At 32.7% G+C, this 20,466-nt stretch overlaps 1 protein-coding gene across 1 annotated transcript in view; it reads left to right on the top strand.

The window, feature by feature from the left end:
• RSRC1 (arginine and serine rich coiled-coil 1) overlaps window positions 1-20,466 on the top strand; it is a 401,178-nt gene that overhangs the window by 177,518 nt on the left and 203,194 nt on the right. Inside the window, exon 5 of the mRNA XM_069472003.1 lies at window positions 11,882-11,918. Coding sequence (XP_069328104.1) covers window positions 11,882-11,918 — 37 coding nt within the window. The remainder of the gene's footprint in view (window positions 1-11,881; window positions 11,919-20,466) is intronic.

The raw sequence follows: 20,466 nt of genomic DNA, 5'->3' as shown, positions 1-20,466 counted from the left end.
TCAGTATTTCCTAAGACGTGGATTCTCTGAGAAGTTCAGTTCACTTAGACAAATACCGTGAAGATTTAAGTGCTGGGAAGTACAAAGAGGTCTTTAGGAAATGGCAAATAATTTCACTTGAGCAAGAATCTTGACTTCTAGGCTGAGGAGTTTCATTTGATTTAGTTTTAGTTGTTATTTCCTAGTCCTGTTAGATGTTTACCTAATTAAAACACACCTTTGTTTTCAGTTTCTTGCTGGAGTTTATCTGTTAAATAGGAGGACTTCAGAAGGAAGAGAAAAGCATCAAAAGACTTTAATAATTGAAGAATTGAATAATCAATCTCTTGAGTTACTGAAAGTTTGCTTTTCTCAGGAAATATATACACACGTATTACTTTTTCCACAATTTTAGCAGCTGAAGAGAATAATAGAATATATACATATACACTCACATATATAAAAACCTATTTGGGATTGTTGACTTTGTATTATGTTTGGGCAGATATTGTTTTTATGAAATTATTGAGACCTAACATGGACTTTTTTGAAAGTAGAAATTTGATTTTTAAATTATATTTAAATTATTTATAATAATTGATATTTACATTGTATTTATATAAAATAATACATGATAGAGATGAAATATACTAGGCTTATTTCCCCCTTTAAAAATTACTTAACTGCACTGCACTGCAACAAACATTACATAAAGTTCATAAATGATTTTTAAATCTAATAATCAGTTATTCTTTTTTACACCCCTGTTTTATTTGTAAGAAGAAATCAGAAGCAACTCAAATGTCTACAATAAGAGATAAGTTAACTTATTGTACACCATGTGCAAAATAGTATGTAAACATTAAAAATGTTATATGCAAGTGTATTTATTGACACCCAAGAAGCTGTTTACGATATATAATAAAGTAGTAAAAAAAATTAGACTACATAACAAATCAGCCATGATCTCATTTTTGTAAGAAAAATAATTGTATTTATGTGTATTCATAAGAATGTCTGGAGGAAAAAACTAGTACATATTGAAGCTATTATCTTTGGCTGGTGGGATTTCAGGTGACTTGTATTTTCGTCTCCATTAGAACCAGATGTGATTTTGAATTTTTCTACAATAAGTATTTACTATTTATAGGGCCACTGCTAGCCCACATGACATCTTTGTGCATATTAGGAAAAGGTATCTCTTCTTCCCGTAGATGCACACCAGAATGCACTGCTTGGCCAGGGCATATAACTTTTAGCTTCCACTTGCCCTTTTGGGTTTTTTCTTTTTTTCTTTTTTCATAATAAACTACATGTACAACTGTAGATGATGGATCTGAAAACATACATAATAAAAATTACTTTAAAGAGTTAAAGTTACAGTTATATGAAATTTAATGTATCTTCTCTGAGCAGGCCGCTCACCATACCTGATCAGGTCATTGTGGACATTTGAGCTCATTCTTCCTGCTTCCTCATTTTTATTTACTCAGTCTACCCAAATACAATCAATCCATCAGGATCCAGCTAAAATTACCCTCCTCTTTGAAATCTTTTCCAACCACTCTAACACATATGGCAATTTCTTCTTTTTCTGAACTTCTCTTGAATGAGGTCAAGAACATTAGGTTAAAGGGGGGTAGTGGTGAATGGGTTGCATCTCACCTGCTAACTCCAAATAACTGGCCATGATTCCTTAGAACAATATGTTGAGAAAGATGTTGAGATGCACTGGCCTTAGAGGAAAAGAGGGTTGTCATTGATTATGAATGTTTGTCCTGCATGTGGGAAATAGCAGATAGATATTAATAGCATGTATCACATGCTTTTCCCCTGCCTGGATTGGACATTAACTATTTTATATACAGTCATCCATTGGTATACACAGGGGATTGGTTCCAGGACCTCCAGAGGATACCAAAATCCATGTATGCTCAAGTCTCTGATATAAAATTGCATAGTATTTGCATATAGCCTGTGCACATCCTCGTGTTTACTTTAAATCATCTCTAGATTACTTATAATTCTTAATACAATGTAAATATTATGTAAATAGTTGTTAAACTATATTGTTTAGGGAATAATGGCAAGAAAAAAAACTCTGTACATGTTTAGTACAGACACAATTTTTTTCTCCCTGAATATTTTTGATCCACTGTTGGTTGAATCCATGGATGCAGTACCCATGGATATGGAGGGCTGACTGTATTTGCTTTGGTTTGACAATACAGATTTTAACAACTGAGGCATATATACCATATCTTCTCTTGATTTTCTGTTGATGATGTTTGTTTATGTTGTTGTTATTGTTATTGCTTTTATTATCCCTTGAGAATTTATCATTGAGCTAAGGGTGCTCAATAAATAACATTTCTGTTGTGCTTCCTTCACCTTGATGTTCAAAGGCTCTTTCTGCTATAATTTTTCTTGTGTCTAAAGAACTTATATTGGTTCTTTTAGATCAGATCTACTAATGACAAGCTCTCTTAGTTTGCCTTTGTTTGAGACTGTTGTCTAGAGCATGTCTTCAGAAATACTGAAATCTCTTTTTTTTCCCCTGTGGGCCCTTTCTGTGAACTCCACAACCTATTTACCTGACTTATTGTAAGTGGCTAAACTGATCCATGCCAACTTAAGTGTTCAGTTTCCCATTGGAATCAGCTCTGTTTGTATCCTAAGTCTTTGGCTGTTTAATATATTAAATTTAAACACGTTCCAACATAATGGATGCTCACTAATATTTGTCTGCAAAACCAACTGAAGGATTTTTTTTTTCTCCAATCAAATGAAGGATCTTAAAAAGAGCAGGATATACTTAAATTTTATTAACCGTAATAGACTTGTCTGTACAAATAATTTATAAGTTCTAGAGCAGAATTTGTTAACAGTATAATCAGTGAGATCAAAAACTACTTGGAAAATGCGAACAACTGAAAACCATCGTTCGGAACTATGGCAACATAAGAATATATATTTAGAGACACTAATTTGTAAGATGTTCTCCAATCAAGAGAAAAATGCTATGAATTCTAATCAAATCTGGTAAGTAGAAACTGAGATTCCAGGAAAATCTTTTTGGATCTTAGTGCTGATATTCACTATTATTATTATTGAGTTAAAATGTAAAAAATATTACATAATTGAGAAATTATTTTTGCTTGCTTTTGTTTTTTAATAAAGGACCAAAAAAAAAAAAAAGAAAACAATTTATTCCTTTTAGGCATCAAAGAGCTTTTTTTTTAAAAAAAATACACTTTACCTTCTTCCAAAGAGATCAGGATATAAGAATATGTAATAAGATATGTTTATATCAGGATGTATATGTTGTTGTTATTGAATGCTAGCCATTGGGCTAAGCTTTTTATGTATATAATATTTTATATTTGAAAATGAAGCTGACTTTCATTTATAGATATTACAGTTGAAATAGATTTAAGGCAATTTAAAGAAGCTAAACCTTCTATAAAGATTTTTATTATTTTGAAAGTCGAATGGAGTCAGTTGGCACATTATTAGCCCGTTACATTAAACAGTAGTACTAACTGAGTGACTTTTATTTTTATATATGCTGATTATATTTTTAACCTTTGAATTTAAGGTGAGAAAAATTGGATATTAAATATGAAACGTCCAATTTCCTTAAATACTAAATTTGAGAGTTGTTTTATCTGTGATATTTCACTTTGACACTTCTTGTTTTATTTTTATTGTGAAGGTACATCCTCAGTCTTTCAGGCAGACATTTTGGCCTGTGATTATCTTTAAAATTTTTGTAGAGTAATTTTTGTGAAACCATGGATGAATCAAAAATTTGTATTATTTTTGAGTATGAGTTCATCATGGAACCAATGCAGTGCAGACAGCTTGAAATATCAACAAAGCGTTTGGGAAGGATGTGGCTAATGAATGCACAGTATATTGATGGTTTGAGAAATTCTGTTCTAGTGATTTTAATCTTAAAAATGAGCCATGTGGGTGACCTGAGACCAAGGTGGATCATGATGAGTTGAAAGCTGTAGTGAAAGCGAATCCATCTCAACCTATACGTGAATTAGCAGCAAGGGTTGACATTACTATTCCAACAATTATTAGACCACTTGAAACAAATGGACAAGGTAAAGAAGCTGGATAGATGGGTTCTGCGTGAATTCAATGAGTGTTGGAAGAGAAATCTTCTCAAAGCGTGCCTTTCTTTGCTGTCATGACACAAAGGTGAACCATTTCTACACTGTATTGTTATGTGTGATGAAAAATGGTTTCTTTTTGACAATTATAAGCCTTTGGCACAATAGATGGATAAAGATGAAGTGCCAAAACAGAGTCCAAAAACAAATATTCATTAAAAAAAGCTAATGGTGTCTGTTTGGTGGTCCAGCGCTGGTATTATCCACTACAACTTCATGAAACCTGGTCAGTAGATTACAGCAGATGGCTGCTGCAACCAGTTGGATGACATGATGAGGATGCTTGTGGTTAAGCAGCCAAGATTGGTCAATAGAGACAGGCCAATCCTCTTGCAGGACAGCATTCTACCACAATGTTGCACAAACAATGCTGCTCAAACCACAGCAGCTGGACTTGGAAACACTCTGTCATCCACCGTATTCACCAGACCTTGTACTAACTGACTACCAGTTCTTCCAGGCTTTGGACTACTTCTTGCAAGGAAAAATACTCAATTCTCAAGAAGCTGTAGAAAATGCCTTTTGCTATTTCATCACCACCCACTCTCCAGGCTTCTTTGCTGCTGGCATAAACAGCTACTGTTAAGATGACAAAACTGTGTCGTTAGTGTAGGTACATACTTTGATTAATTTGTAAAGCTTCTTGTTTGAAATATAATAAACTATGCTTTTGATTCGAAATCGGACACTTCCTATTTAATGACCTATATAGAACTTGACAAATCATACATTTAGTAAATAGTAGAGCTGAAATTTAAACACAGGTTTTCTTAGATTTATATTTTACCAAACTTTTCATTAATAACTTTTGATATATAACGGAATCTAATACATGTAAAAATTTATTCATTATTGTTTGAGAAGAGAGGTATAAACATTTTTATAATTTATGTAGACAGGCTTTTATAAGCCTTGACTGCTATCATGTAGAAAAACAACTCCTGTAGATTCTTCATCATGAAGGAAAATATACAAAATTAACTGTGATCTTAGCTATTGTATCTGTGGAAAACTGCAGTATACCAATGTTTTAAAGTAAATAATATGGTTAGTTCATGACAAAAAAGCCTACTTTAAAATTTTGGTTACTCTATTTTTCATAATTCCTAGGATAATACATATACATTACTGATGAGAAATATATTTATTCTTTTATTTGTTAAGGGCTTGGTCAGTGAAATAATACTTTAATGCTACTTCAATTAGTTATGTGCATTACGGTTTATAACTAAAGACTCACTGGAGTTTTGGCTTGGTCTGTGAAATGATTTTAGTTTATATTTATTTTGTTAAGTTTCTACTCTGTACAAAAAGAGGATCACTTTTCTTTTGGATGTCTTTTGTTATTAAATTTATTTTAAAGTATCACTTTTATCAGTAAATCCATAATAGATTTTTGGATTGATAGCATAGGGAATTATGAGAAAAATGGTCATTTACTAGGCGACTTAAGCAAATAAAATGTTTTGTAAGCTAATATTTTGACCCATGTAGATGCAAAATATTGAGAGTAAAGGAGAATGCCATCATCAGAAGGAATAGGTTTTTTCAAAATAGATACCATTATTCAATGTTTGACCTGATTCCCTTAGACCATTAAAAAACTGAATTGTCACTTTGGTATGATATTGTTCTTGTATTAACAAAAAAAGAAAAAGAAAAGTTGATCCCTTTCAAGTGAAACTAGATCTAAAAAAAAATCTTAGTCCTTTTGTTTAGAATTTTCTTAAGAGGATATAAACTATCATGCAACAGTTTCTAGACTTAGAGCACGTTTCTTTTGGAAAAATAATGAAATTTTGTTTGCAACAAATGTAAATTAATATCTTTCTTTTAATTCTTTTCTTGCCTGCCATGGCATGATTGATACATGGCATCTTCTCACACCTAAGATTGAAACCGACAGGAGCCACTTGGTTTATTTAGGACAACCTCAGCTTTATCCCAGTGAGTTTCAAAATGTCTGCCTCATCCGTGTTGAGCCACTGCATTTCCTGCTGTAGAGCCTTGTGTTACGCCAACATTGCTATCTGTGCTGCCTCAACTACAAATTGGATGAACAGTCCATGACACTTTTTCAATATTATTACATTAAACCAAGTGGATTTTGATTGATAACCTAATATTCAACTAATGCAGAACATCAATCATGGCAAGTATATTAATTATTTAATATTGCAGTCTAATTCAGAAATCGATGTGCTGCATGAGGGGAAGGGAAACTCATGGTTCCCAGAAGATTTAAGACAGGGAATGATTAAAAAAAGACCTGCTGTACTCCTGTGTGTTAGTTCGATACAAATCTTTATTCATTTGCCAATAATCTCTTCCCATTTTCCACTTCAGGACCATTTTATCAGTTTTGAGACCTATAATTGAATTAAGTCTGCTTTCAGCACAGGGCAAAAGGAGTTGCACAAATATTGATGAAGTCATGACAGGGACAACCCTAGAGACAGACCACTAAAGAGGACAGGTTTTATACCATTTGTTGCAAGATCCCTCTATCAATGTTTTGGATCTTGCCTCTCTCTTTTTTAAAATTCATGAAGACTTTTTGAATCACTTTTAAGACTTGTGTATTTAAATATCATACATCATAACAACATTTGTGTAACATGTTACAATTTATTATGCATCTTCATATGTATCATCCTTCTTTTTCATGGCAAACTTATGTGTTAGGTAAGGCAAGTGATCTTCACATTATAGGTGGATATTCTGAGCTTCAGAAAAGATAGTTACCCAAGTTCACATGACCATTTTGTAATAGAGCTTAAATTTGAGTTTAAGTGTTCTGCTTCTAGAACCAGGATTATATTAATATATCATGGTTGTCTTGTGTTTTATTTATGTACTCATGATGCTTTATCTGTGTTGTGTTGAGATGGTCAACTTTCTTTGTCTTTCTGCCCAAAGTAAAAGTAAAGAAAACTGATTTTCATGGAGAATTTGTTCAAATTTTGTTGTTGCAATATGATTTATATTAAGCTCTATGCATATGCAGACCTTCTGGATGCAAATAAAAACTTCTTAATTGCATCTTTTACTAAAATAAAATGCCCTTCTTTTTCATTGATAGGTAGATGTAAATTTGGAGGAGTAGGGGACTTAAATATATATTGTCATGAAAATTATCACCCCAGCTTTCTTTTGGTTCAGATTTAACTGAATATATGTATTTCTATCCTTTTTTGGGAAACTCTTTTGTCATTAACACATTGCTGGATTTTGTTTTTTTCCCCAATCTGATAATCCTCTTGGGCATTTTAATTCCAGATAGTTATGGTTAAGTTTCTCCAATTTTATTTTTAGTTATTGATTACTAATAAGAGTAATTAACAAATTCTAGGCCAACCTTTACTTGCCTTATTGTGTTGCTTCTTCCTTAATCTATTTCTCTTCTTACTGCATTATATTTCTCAAGCCTTCTTTTAAATCATGTCTTTGTGTGGTGAATTTTCTGAGACCTTGTATGTTGAGAATTTCTTTTTCTTTCTAATCAAATAATAGTTTATTAGCTGTATATAAATCATAGCTACACAATTCTTTTCCTTTAACACTTGGGAGTTATTACTCCATTGTCTTCTTGCATCCAGTATTAATGTTGATAAGTCTGATATCAATGTTATTCTTCTTTATGGAGGGGTCTCCTTGTTCTTTATGGAACCTTTTAGACTTTTCTCTTAATCCATAATAGTCTTAAATGTCCTTATAATGTCTTTGCTGTGGATTTTTTCCTTAACTATCCTGTTCACCACTTTATGTGTTCTTTCAATCTGTGATTTGAATATTTTTATATTTGGGAAGTTTATGTGATTATTTCTTTAAATATTTTTTCTCTTCCATTTTGTTTTTGCTTTCCTTCTAGGATTTCCATTATATAGATGTTAGCACTTCTATTCCTGTTCTTAATTTTATTGCTTGTTTGTTCTGTCTTTTCACCTCTTCCCTGTGCCTTCTGGGATAGTTCTTCTTCTACCCAGTTTTCTAGTTTATTGATTGATTCTTTGTATCTGTTGTGCTTTTAATCCATCCTCTGAGTTCTTTATTTCAAATTATTATATGTTTAATACTCACTATCAAATATTGATTCTTTTCCATAACTGCATTATCATACTTACATTTCTAAAAATCATCCCTTCGAGGATGTTTACATTCTTGCATTCTTCTGTCTATTCTGTTTTCTCTTGATGAGATTGTTCTGTTTTTCAATTCCCGTGTTTATGCATATTAAAATTTTCCTTGTGCGTTTATCTTTTATATCCTTACAGCATCCAGCTACCTTGGCTAGTAATTTTAATGTAGAGGAGGGGTAAAAGCCTAGGCTCTGACTTGTGCTCCAGGTTAATTTAAGAACTGGAGTGGAAAGCTTTCAGTGTTCTAGTTTGGCCTCGACCACTTTTGCCATTGTTCCCCCCAACTCCCTCAAAAATGGTACCAAGAAAAAAGTAAAACAACTGGCTACCCCACTAGCATTTGCACACATGCACACACCCACACATATCTCCTAGTACTAGTGTCCTAGGCAACCCACTCACTGTTGCAGATTGCCTTGCTTTTTGTGTGGGTTGGAGATAGGGTGGGGCTGGGTAGGACTGCTCAGAGACCTGAGCTGTTGCTACTGACTCTCCACCCAAGCTCGTCTCATGATGGTCAGGTGTCAGACCCTTATTAATTGAATACATACTCTGATTCAGGCATTGTATTGGGTGTTGGAATATAAAAATTAAAAAGATGCAGTGCATGTCCTCAAGGAATTTTGATTTTAGCAGTGTCAGTGAGAAAGTAAATAGCATTTATTGGAAAGTGTGATAAATTCTGTGATGGGACGTGCTCAGAGTGTTACGGGAACAAGGAAGAAGTCATTACTTCATTTGTGATAAAAGGAGAATATTTCCCTAGTTGAAGTATAGTTTAGGTTGGTTCTGGAAGGATGGTTTTTTGTTAGTTAGACGGGGAAAATAAGGACCATTTTAGGTAGAGGGAGCAAGTGGTTCAGTGGTGAGTGAAACCAGGTTAGTAGTTTGTCATGGCTTTTTACTGTCACTTTTCATGTGACACAGCTTTGGCAAGATAAGAGGTAATAGTTAAACTGCATTGTGCTAGGATATTGTAGATTTTAAGAAGGCAATTAACAAGATCAAACTTGTATGTTCGAAAGATTTTGTTGTATTACGGAGAATTAATTGACATGGGGCAAGGCAGGAGCCATCAATACTCAAGAGGCTGTTGCAATAATTTAGGGAGAAAAGATGACCATCTGAAATAAGGTAGTAGCTATGAAGATAGAAGTGGTTAAATCTCAATGATAATTAAGGATGTTAGCTAGCCAAGATTCTGTGGCTTATTATATTTGGCAGTGAAGAAAAGGGAGTGTGTCAAGAGTGATGCCTAGTTTTCCCTCAGGCATACCATTCAAAACACATATTTTCTAAATACATTTTAATTTAAAGACTCACTTGGAAACATAGCATAGCAATGGCCTACCTTTTCTTTTTGTTTTAAAGAAAAATTTCTTCTCTAAAAAAATTTCAATTCTAAAATGCAAATAGCTCAGAAAACCAGGTGATTTTACCTAAGATTGTGGCAAATTCAGTTGACCACAAAACCTACTCTGAAATGAAAGTGTTTATAGTTTTTGTTTATCCCTCTTTATGTGGACATTTATATGTTTCTTTCAGAATTATTAATGGGTATGATGATGAGATGTTGCTTAAGACCCACTGGCAGTGTTATCTGACATACCTTACCTTTATAAAATCTGAAATATTCTAATGAAGCTTGTCTAGCCCCAACAGTTTCAGATAATGAATTACGGACTTATATTTTGAGTCTGAGCATTTTTTGTTCTCTTTATATTGTAATATTATTTGATAATAAGAACCATTTATGACAATGTAGCTGTAAAGGAAAGTGAAGTAGATTATATAGCACCAACTCTAAAATAGATTGCCAAGTAAAGGTACAAAACAGTGTGTATAGTGTGCTTCTGTTGGGATTTTAAAAACACTGAATTGGAAAAGGCACACACGTACACACAGAGGAGTGAGCGTGTAGAATACCTTTATAAGAATAAATAAAGAGCTGGTATCAGTGATTGAGAACTGAGAATCAGCAATAGGAGGAAGAATTAATTTTAGTGTGTATATGTACACAGACATATATATGTTGCACTATTTAGATGTTTCACTGTCTGTGTTCCTTTTTTGTTTAAATTTTAAATATACAAATAACTTTATGAGAATGTCCTTGTGAAAACTTAAAAATTCACTTGACTTCCAGCTCCAATAAATGTATTAATTTTGTAATAATAAAGTTTAAAATAATTATTTATATAAATAGTACCGTTCTCTCACACCTTGTAGTAATTTATTCCTGTCATTTGTCATTAGGACTGTGATGACATTAGAGATTAGAGAATGAGATTAGAGAATGAGTTCAGAAACCCTTAAATTTCTAAACATTGAATATATAGTTTTGCTAAGATTGCCAGAAGCAGGAAGTAAAGGAAAGAATGACTAAAGATGAGTGCTAATCAGTCGAAGTGGGAATTTATTCCTAGTATATCATGCTGGGCAGTGAGAGCAAAGGTTGGAAGCTTTGAGTACAATTTTCCAGCAGCAAGTCTGAAGGGAATAAAGGGGGACAAATCTGGAAAGATAGTATAGCAAGAGAAAGGAAACAGAATAAGTATGTTTTTGGCAAAGGAAAAATAGGAGACAGAAATAGAAAAGAAATAAAGTTGAGACTCCTCAGAAAAACTAAGAGGTGTGGGGAGATTAAACATAATGAATGTTCATTGTTGGAGGTTTTATAATTACTTTACGCAGGGTGGTAGAATTATAATTTCATGTTAAAAAAAATAAGCTTGGTAGTTGTGCTAGAACTAAAATATTGCTTAATCAGAATGAGAAAAGTTCATTTTTTTACCAGTAAGTTAGTATAGTTTGAAATCAGAAAAAAAATTCAACTACTTGCCATACTTCACCAAATGTATATTTAAGTTATTTTTGCTACTTGTACAGATACCTGTATTTTTAGTTCTATCAGCAGTCTCTTTTACAGTGAAAAGCAAGAAATTTGATACTTATAATATGATAGTTTATGTTTGTTTTTTCTTTGGTGATTTTTTTTTAAACATAAAAAAAATCTGAGGTCCTGACTTATCAAGTGAACTAAATTAATAAAATTAATGTCAGAAAAAAATGTGTTCAGATTTAGTTATTTAGCTATGTACTCACAAATGTATTCTTTATGTGCATTTTCTTTATATAAAAATGCAACCATGGATGGATAGGTATTTGGTAAAGCAAATATAATAAAATGTGAATTGTAGAATCTGGGTGGTAGATAGAATCTGTGAGTTTGAACATTTTCATAATAAATGTTGGAAATAAACATAACCTCTAATGAAAAGCTAATTGCAAAATAAACAGATATTGTATAATAACCTACTTTTTTTTGTTCTCCATTGACTTGGAAAAATCTAAAGTGTTTTTTGTTAGTGAAATGCCAGTTTTAGAGGTAATACTGTTCAGTATAAATAAAGTGTTCACTTTTGATGAAAATTGTATTGTCCTTAAAACCAGCATTATTATGAAGATTAGTAAAGAAGGAAAAATTAAAAGGGTTTGTAAAGCATTTTTGAGGTAAACATAAATTAGAGCAGACAAGGGTTTAGCAACTATTTAGAACTTTTTATTCTTCTATTTTAGGGAATCTGGAAACATCAAAGCTGGATTAGAACATCTGGTAAGTTCTAATTTTCTCTGAACATTTGCATCATCTTTGATATCTGCATTCTAAATGAACACTTTTGAATGAGCTTTGAATACCTTGTATTGAGAAAGTCAACCATTTCCCAAAGGGTCAGCTTACTGTTATTATGTGAAGGCACTCACATTTTCATTTATCTTATCATTTCAAGGGAATTTAAAATTTTTTTTAAATTACTTTTTTTTTTTGATGTAGAGATGAAATAAAATGGATGACAATCTTTGGATTGATGATTGCTTTAATTATAAACAAAATTGTTTGGTGTAGAATTTTTGGCATATCTTGATCTAACAAAAACAAGCTTGTGTTTTAAGAAAAAAACAATCAAATATTGCATGCATAAATATGGTATGTTTTAGCAATTTAACGGCTTTGAAAGAAGTGCACAGCTTTGTTTTTCCTGATGTTTTTGCTTTATGAATAATGCATTGGTTTAAACTATATTCAGTTTTAGAATATAAAATAATTGAGATACAAAATTTTTGGTTTAAGTAAACATTTTTAAAGAACAAGTAAAATTTAAACTGCTTTAGCATTAAAATATGTCCATTGATCAAAAAATTGGAAAAACTGTACTATTTATAACAGATCTGAAATTCATTAAGCTCACTGTATTGAGTGTTTATTACATTAAGTAGTTCATTTAAACAGAGCATTATAGAGTCATGCTCTGGTTTCTGGTCAAATCCAAATGTTGAATAATTAATGGTAAAGATTCTTTTGTAAATATAGTCTAAGTACTTTTTTAATGTGAGACTTCATTCGTATATTATACTGTAGCTTTGTTAAGTATTAATGTGCTTTTGTTCTGCTTTCACAAAAGCAAACAGTAGCAAGAGGCAGCTTCATTTTGACTTACAGCAGTTTTAGAGTTAGAAGGAATTTTTGGTTTTACTCTTAATAGCTAAAGGAAATTGAAGAAAACTAGATTTTTAAGAGTGATCCTAAAAATTACAGATTAATTGTTAAGAAACAAGATATAATATCTTAGAAAATTTGAACTATGTACTTGTTAGGATTAGAAGTTAGCAAATAACATTGTTTTTCATCATTAAAAAGAATTTTCTAACCTACTAACTGTTTATCACTTCATAATGTCACATATATTTAGGACATACGGACATCAGAATAAACATGTTGATCTGAAATATTACATTCCAGTATCAACTGGGGGCTTACAACAAGGAAAAACAGCTACCATAGTGCCAAAATCAGCTGCCTTTTATACTTCTCTTCTAATAATATTTACTTTATGTTCCTCACTAAATAAAAATGGGTTTGATTTTTTCTAGTTTCAATTTCCCATTTTTTAAACTTTCTAGTAGGATCTCATTTTCAGTGACTATTGCACACACTTATACTATACTTATAATCTTAGGCAGCAATAGTTTTCTAACTGTGCCTTGGGCTGCCAAGAAAGATCTTCAAAGCAGGTGAAACTCCAGAGTTCCACTACCTACTTCAACCAAAGTAGTTCCACTTTTAGTTATTTTGTAGAATAAACTTTTGAAATTTTAAATAAGATTTCATCTGAAGAAAGAGTTGTCCAGATAAATTTTTCACAAAACTTTTGATAAAGCATAGCCACTTATTAAAGTCAAGAATAATTGTATATTAATTATTCTCTATTCTTGACATTAAGTTATTTTTCATTTTTATCTGGGTCATATACATCAAATATATTTCAAAGATTAACATTTTAGGGATGAGGGAGCCAGGACTAGCACACAGTTAGGTACTGGGAAGTAGATGATTTTAATGCATTTCATCTAAGTTTGAAAGACTCTAACTTGTAATTGACCCACTGTGAACTATGAATAATATATTCATCTATCTGTCTATGTATCTGTCTTGCTTTGTGCATTTATAATACTCAGTAAAGTCAGTGATATTCTTCATAACTTGTCTAAGAAGGTTCGTGCCTAAGAAGGAGGTTAACTTACAATTTCTGGGTTAAGCATTAATGAAACCTATTCTTTCCAACACCTGTGAGCTCATGAGGTTTGTATGTCTCCCCTTTACCACTGAGCAGAGGCCTTGCCTTATAGCATATGTAGGTAGTGCTTCTTTCAATTGGCTATATAGCCAAATACAGTTAGAAGAATAGCTTCTAATAGATGGATTTTTAAATATATATGGTATAAAATTGAAATGAGAAAAGCATCTCACACATTTGGAATTAATCTCTTCTTTATGCAGCCTTCTTCAGTCTTTGTCTTTTCCAAATTATTTATTTAAATTATCATAGAGAATTAGCATTGTTCTAAGAGAGGAAAAAGCTAATATAAATTTTAGTAAGTTAAAGAAAATGACATATGCAGCTTGCTATACTTGCCACCAGGAAACATATAGTTGCACTATCTTTGTATTATATGTTTATGGGCTCTTCTTGGTATATAGTTACATGTAACCCTGAAAAGGAGAAAGCAGGTGTGGGTCTATAGCGAAAGGAGTGGAGTAGCTGGACTGTTGCCTTGGAACATTTTCAAGGGCTGATTTCCTTTACTTGAGTCCTTTGTAATCTCTCAGATCCTTGATTCAGCTTTTGTTCTATCATTCTTTTCTTTCTATGTTGCCAAGTTTTCCTGAGGATGGTCTAGTAGCATGTTATTCTTTTCAGCTTAAATTTCTTATAATAATACTGCCCAATACCATTTTATTTTTCTTTGCACAAACTTGTCCACTACCTATAAAGCTTAAGTCTGTTTACAGTTCTTGACAGAGCCTTTTGAAGGTTGTTGCTCCATTATGCATTGATGATTCTTGCCCAATGATTGCAAAATGGAGATTTGCCAACTCTACTGCTCCCTGCATATTACATTCAGTATTACACTGTAAGGAAAGCCCACCCTTCTTATTTTACTTATCTATTTATCAGAAGCAAGGTCTCATGGATTTTTTTTTATTTCAGAATATCACAGGGGTATAAATGTTTAGGTTACATATATTGCCTTTGCCCTGCCTGAGTCAGAGCCACAAGTTTGTCCATACCCTAAACTGTGCGCACCACACCCATTGGGTGTGAATATACCCATCCGCTCCTCCCACCTCCCACCTGCCCAACACCCAATGAATATTGCTACTATATGTGCACTTAAGTGTTGATCAGTTAATACCAATTTGATGGTGAGTACATGTGGTGCTTGTTTTTCCATTCTTGTGATACTTCACTTAGCAGAATGGGCTCCAGCTCTATCTAGGTTAATACAAGAGGTGCTAGATCACCAGTGTTTTTTGCGGGTGAGTAGAACTCCCTGGTATGCACATACCACATTTTATTAATCCACTCATGGATTGATAGGCACTTGGGTTGTTGCCACATCTTATACACTGTTCATGGGACTGGATTTTGATTTTATTAAATAGATTATTATCAGTTACTTTCCTTATTTATTTTGATACTCAGTTTGTCCCAGATTTGTCCAGGGAGAATTCTTTCATGGTGACTTCTGGGTTCTTTTGACAATGAGAACCCTGACTCCTAACACCACCAATACATTTACTCGTTTACTCAACCATATAATTCCCAAAAAGTTTTCAGAATTGGTACAAGCATACTTTGTGAAAAACAAACCTACTAAAAAGAGTTCAAGATTTGTTAGTAGTTCTTTTCTTTCACTTGAGTGTAGTGATGTTATTCATTTGAAATATAGTTGCTTTCATTTGTTTCTTTCTGCATTCAGGTTAGGTGCCTTTGCACCCATTCTTACTGATTTAATTATATGTTTAAACACGTATAGTGTTCACATGCTTCCAGAAGTCAAAATTATACACAGTGGTTTTCTCAGAAAAGTGATCATTCTAGCTTGTTCTCCTCTATCCCTTGTAGGTAGCCAATTTTGACTACTGCTTTATCCTCTCTGTTCTTTTTTTGTTAATATAAAGTGTGTGGGCACACATGTGCACACATGTGCATGTGTATTTGTATTTCCTCTTCCTTTTATGAAAGATAGCAAATTGTATATATTTTTTTGTACTTTTTTGGGGGAGGGACAGTTTAACAATATATCCTGGAAATCACTCCATAATTACTATATCATTATGTTAATTGTGTTTCTTTCTCTGTTTGGCTGTGCCTTCTTTATTAAGGCTCCGAGATTTTAGCCTACTTGCATGCCTGCCACAATTTCGTAGATGCTGGCAGAAAACAAGAGATTCCTGGGTCAGAGACAAATGCTTTATTACTAACAGCACAACAGGTAGCACATGTGTCACATTTCTGTAGGTTTCTCTTGATCCGCAGGTGCCATGTAGTGATGCTGCATACTTAGTGTGTCATAGCTGAGGAATTCCAAGTTTAGAAGTGCTATAAGGGCTGCTAGAAAACCTACCCAAATTTTGACCAAGAGAAAGACATCTTTATTATTATCCTAGTCAGGTAACAAAACTGCCTTCTGGTCCAGCGGGGAGATACTCACTCTATCTTCCAAGATTGTTTGCTATACAAACATCTTTGAAAAGATAGTCCAGAACAAAAGCTGATGTAAGATGTATAGAACTGCTATGGAGAATTGTCTCTGAAGCGCTAATTATTGTTATTATTATTAAATTTAGGAAGGTTTATATTTTTGTTAATGGTTATCTTTATATTTATATCTTTTATAGGGCTTTTAATCCCCCTTATTCCTACTTAACCTTTTGAATGGCATCTTTTGATTCCCACCTGTTACTTTAATTACTGCCAGTACTCCTACTGTACTTTACTTTTCTTCCTTTTCCCCCCATTTCGTCTTGCTGTATTCTTGTACTTTGTTAGAACATGCAACATTTATATACTATTAATATTCCTCTACCCATGCTGTTACCTTGTTTTAAAATAGGCTCAGATTAAATATATCAAATGTTTACTATCAGTTAGTTTGGTGATATTTCCCCAGTTATGTCTTGTTTTGATGAATCTCATCTTCTAGTATTAGTATATTCCTCAGGAAAGGCTCCTATGTACAGTATTCCTTGAGATCCTTCACATTCCAAACTGTTTTTCTACTCTTGCCTCTTGAATGACAATTTGGCTGGATTTAAAATCCTTGGCTTGTCTTTTCTTTCCTTGACTTTCTTAAAAGTATTATTCCACTATTGCCTTGTTTTTTATATTGTTCTTGGTATCTCTGTCACCAGCCTTACTGGTAATTTGGTTTTTTGCCTTGAGATCATGTCATTTTTTCTTTGTCTTTAAAGTCTAGTTTTACTAGGATAATTCTAAAAGTTGGTTATTTCTGAAGTTGAACTTTTCCAAATATACCGTAAGCTTTCTCATATGTGAACTTAAGTTTTCTCATTTCCAGAAATAGTTTTCTTATAGTATTAAATATTAGCTCTGTTCCATTTATTTTCTTCTTCAGGGACTCTTAATTTTGTGTACATGTGTGTGTGTGTATATATATATATTTAAAACTTTCTTTGCTTGTCTTCTATTTTAGTACTTTTCTTTCTGACTCTTTTTACTGCTTTATTTACTTAGGAAACTATTGTTGATCTTGAATCCTAAGGAATTATTCTGCAGGAATCCTGTAGTACTCATCAGTAGAACTAAAATGAGAACATCTCTAAGAGCTTAGTGCCCATATCATATTTAAAAACTTAGAGAAGATAAGTGAAAAGACTGCTTATAATGTTGTGCTTAATTAGATTTTATAATGAACTTAAGGAAATAATTTTTTTTATTTGATGATGAATCATATATGGATGAAAGGCCCTCTGATAATGACCTAAGGGTTATGTCTGTTAACACAGAAGGGTTGAAGGAGTGGAGGTGGGTGGTTATTAGGTGATGATGTTGCTCCTGACATTTTTTTTTAAATTAATGATGCTGTAAAGATGTAGAAAATTGACTGTAAGTTCTTCTTATATCAAAGGGTGCTGACTCCATGTTTTGCCTACCACTTTATGTTTTAAAATTCTGGATAATGTAGTGAGTAATAGCCTTATTGTACTACTGAATGAGGATTAAAATGCTAGGTAGGATTGGTGATATTAACATGCATTTTTAAAATGAAGAAAAAGTATAAGAGATAGAGCCTTAACATTTGATTATAATTATTATTGTTTCATAAGCAAACTATAAAAATAATGCTATCCTTTTCTCTTTGGAGAGGGACTTAGATCAGAAAATAGTAGGTAGAACTATATGGAAAATTGTCACTTTTTAGTTTCAAAATAATTTTGTGGGTTGCTTGTGACTTCAAAGAATGGCGTCTGTGCTGTGTCCCTTTGGGAAGGAATGAAGTAAATTATTCTGATCAGGATGATGTTTCTAAATTTTCCCTTGTTCTCTTTTCTGAAAAGTCAAATAAATGGAGGTAGGTTAGAATAAGAGGACAGGGTAATCTAGGCCGGTGCTTAACCATCTTTAATGTGTATGAGTCACCTGAGAATCTTGTTTAAGTACAGATTCTGATTCTTTGCATCTGTGGTGGGATTTGAGCGTATGCATTTCAACAAGTTCCCAAGTGAGGCTAATACTGCTGGTTCAGTGACTACCAAGAAGAAAAATACATTAAAAGGCATTGACTTGAAAGACATATGTCCAATGAAGAAGGTTTTCTGAGTCTGGTGATGAATCTAGATGTTTCCCTCATACTCATTAAGTATAAATCTGCAACCCATGAATGATTGGTTGGGTGTTCATAAACCTAGGGATTTCACAGGTGTTTGTAAACCTAGGGTGTTCATAAACGTACTCCACAGATTTACACAATAGGGCAAAAATTTCATCATCTTACTCTGCAAGAGTAACAGAGGGACAAATTTTTTTTTTTTTTTTTTTTTAATTTTGAGTTCAGATGTTAAGTCGTATTTTTCAGGACTGCAGTTGACACTAGACCTAATAATACCTTGTTCACCCTTAGGTGGAAAATTTAATGAGTGGTGATAAATCTTTTAGTGAAAAGGATTACAAGTGTTTACAGCTTTAAGTGGGATTTGTTTTCTATTAATAGTTGAATAGCAAAAGAACTCTGGAGCCATACCTGTGGGTTTTATCTCCCCACAGGTCTCATTTATGTTTCTTATATTGTATAGCATTTGAGAATGATGACCTGCTTGTCCTTGTGGTTAAGTAACACAGTCTGACCATCTTAAGTGTTGAAAAGCAACTGTCATTAATAGTTTGTTTAGCCCATCAGTGGTTTGTAAGAATACAGCTGCTGCTTGCCAGAAATGTAGGCAGGCCCATTGCTATCACATACTCATCAATAACATTATCAGGTTCTAATAAAAGCCCTGTCCTCTTTGTTTTAGGCCATTTTATATAGAACTTACAAGTCAAACTGCTGTATTTCAGTTCTCAGATTGATAGTGCTATTTAACACAAGTATAAACACAGTTAATGTATTATTATTATACTTTTGAGGATTCAGTTAACATACAACGTGAACTAGAAAATGCAAAAAATAGTTTATGACTATTCTAAACTCACTTGTCTGTTGCATTTTTAATATCTCAGTTGTAGTTTTATATTCCCCCACTGTGTCCTGAAAAACTGTTTTTGACATTTGTCTAAATGAGTATGAGGATGTAGTTATCTCAGAATGTCCTGATGTTACCCATATGCTCTATAAATCTATTAAACACTGATTAAAAATATTTATTAGCTCATGTCACTATTTACGGATTTCAGCATAGTATTATAGATCCTTTTCTTTCCAGTGTTTAACTTATTTTCCTTACCTAAGACAATATACATTTGACATTTAGGGTAAAAGTGCCTATTAAAACAGACACTTTTCTCAGACTGTGATCATGAGATGAAACAGCATGAAGTTTCTCTGCTTTATGCAAGACCAATTCCATAAATCTTTCTCTTTCCTTTTGACAGACAAGTGTGTCCTGTGAATGTGTACAAATTAAAATACTTTTAATATGGATTAAATCTTAATGTCATATTACTGTCATGATTTCTTAGGTAGTTTACAGATCTTAAATCTGAGGACCAGCACATATTCTAATCAGAAACAGTGCCATTGTCAAGTGATCCATTTCTCTGATACATTTTGATCAGTAATAAGTTTATTGAAAATTGCTTCTGCAATAAATGATTAATAAATACTGCACAGTCATCCACATAACATGAACTTGGACCCATTCTCTGCCCTCCCCCAAACCCTTCCTTCACCTTCCAAATACAGATCTGTCTGTTACATATTTAAGGCACAGTGGTCTTAACAATGGCAAGGAAATGGTGGTAAGCAAACATTTAGAAAGAAAAGATAAGATGTCTTGCAATTTTCATGATATTAATAGTCTCAGATTTATGTTTAATATAGATGACATTTTTATGACTTTTATGCACATATACTTATTAAAACTTTTAAAAGTAAAACTAATATTTTAAATTCGTTAAAGTAACCCCCACTTCCCATTACTCAAGAGTCTAAAGTTCAGACCTTAAAACTACTGCAGTTAACAGAATATTATTATTACTATAATTATTTTAATATTTATGGTTCAGGACACTGTAGGTTCTGCTTCATTGCAGGGAATCCTACAAACTACCTTAGTAGTTATTTCAGGGGCTTCTTAGGAT

The sequence above is a fragment of the Eulemur rufifrons genome, chromosome 7 (assembly GCF_041146395.1).
Source record: "Eulemur rufifrons isolate Redbay chromosome 7, OSU_ERuf_1, whole genome shotgun sequence".
Classification (NCBI taxonomy): Eukaryota; Metazoa; Chordata; class Mammalia; order Primates; family Lemuridae; genus Eulemur; species Eulemur rufifrons.
The sequence above is the reverse complement of the archived record's forward strand: the minus strand, read 5'-3'. Positions and strand labels throughout refer to the sequence as shown.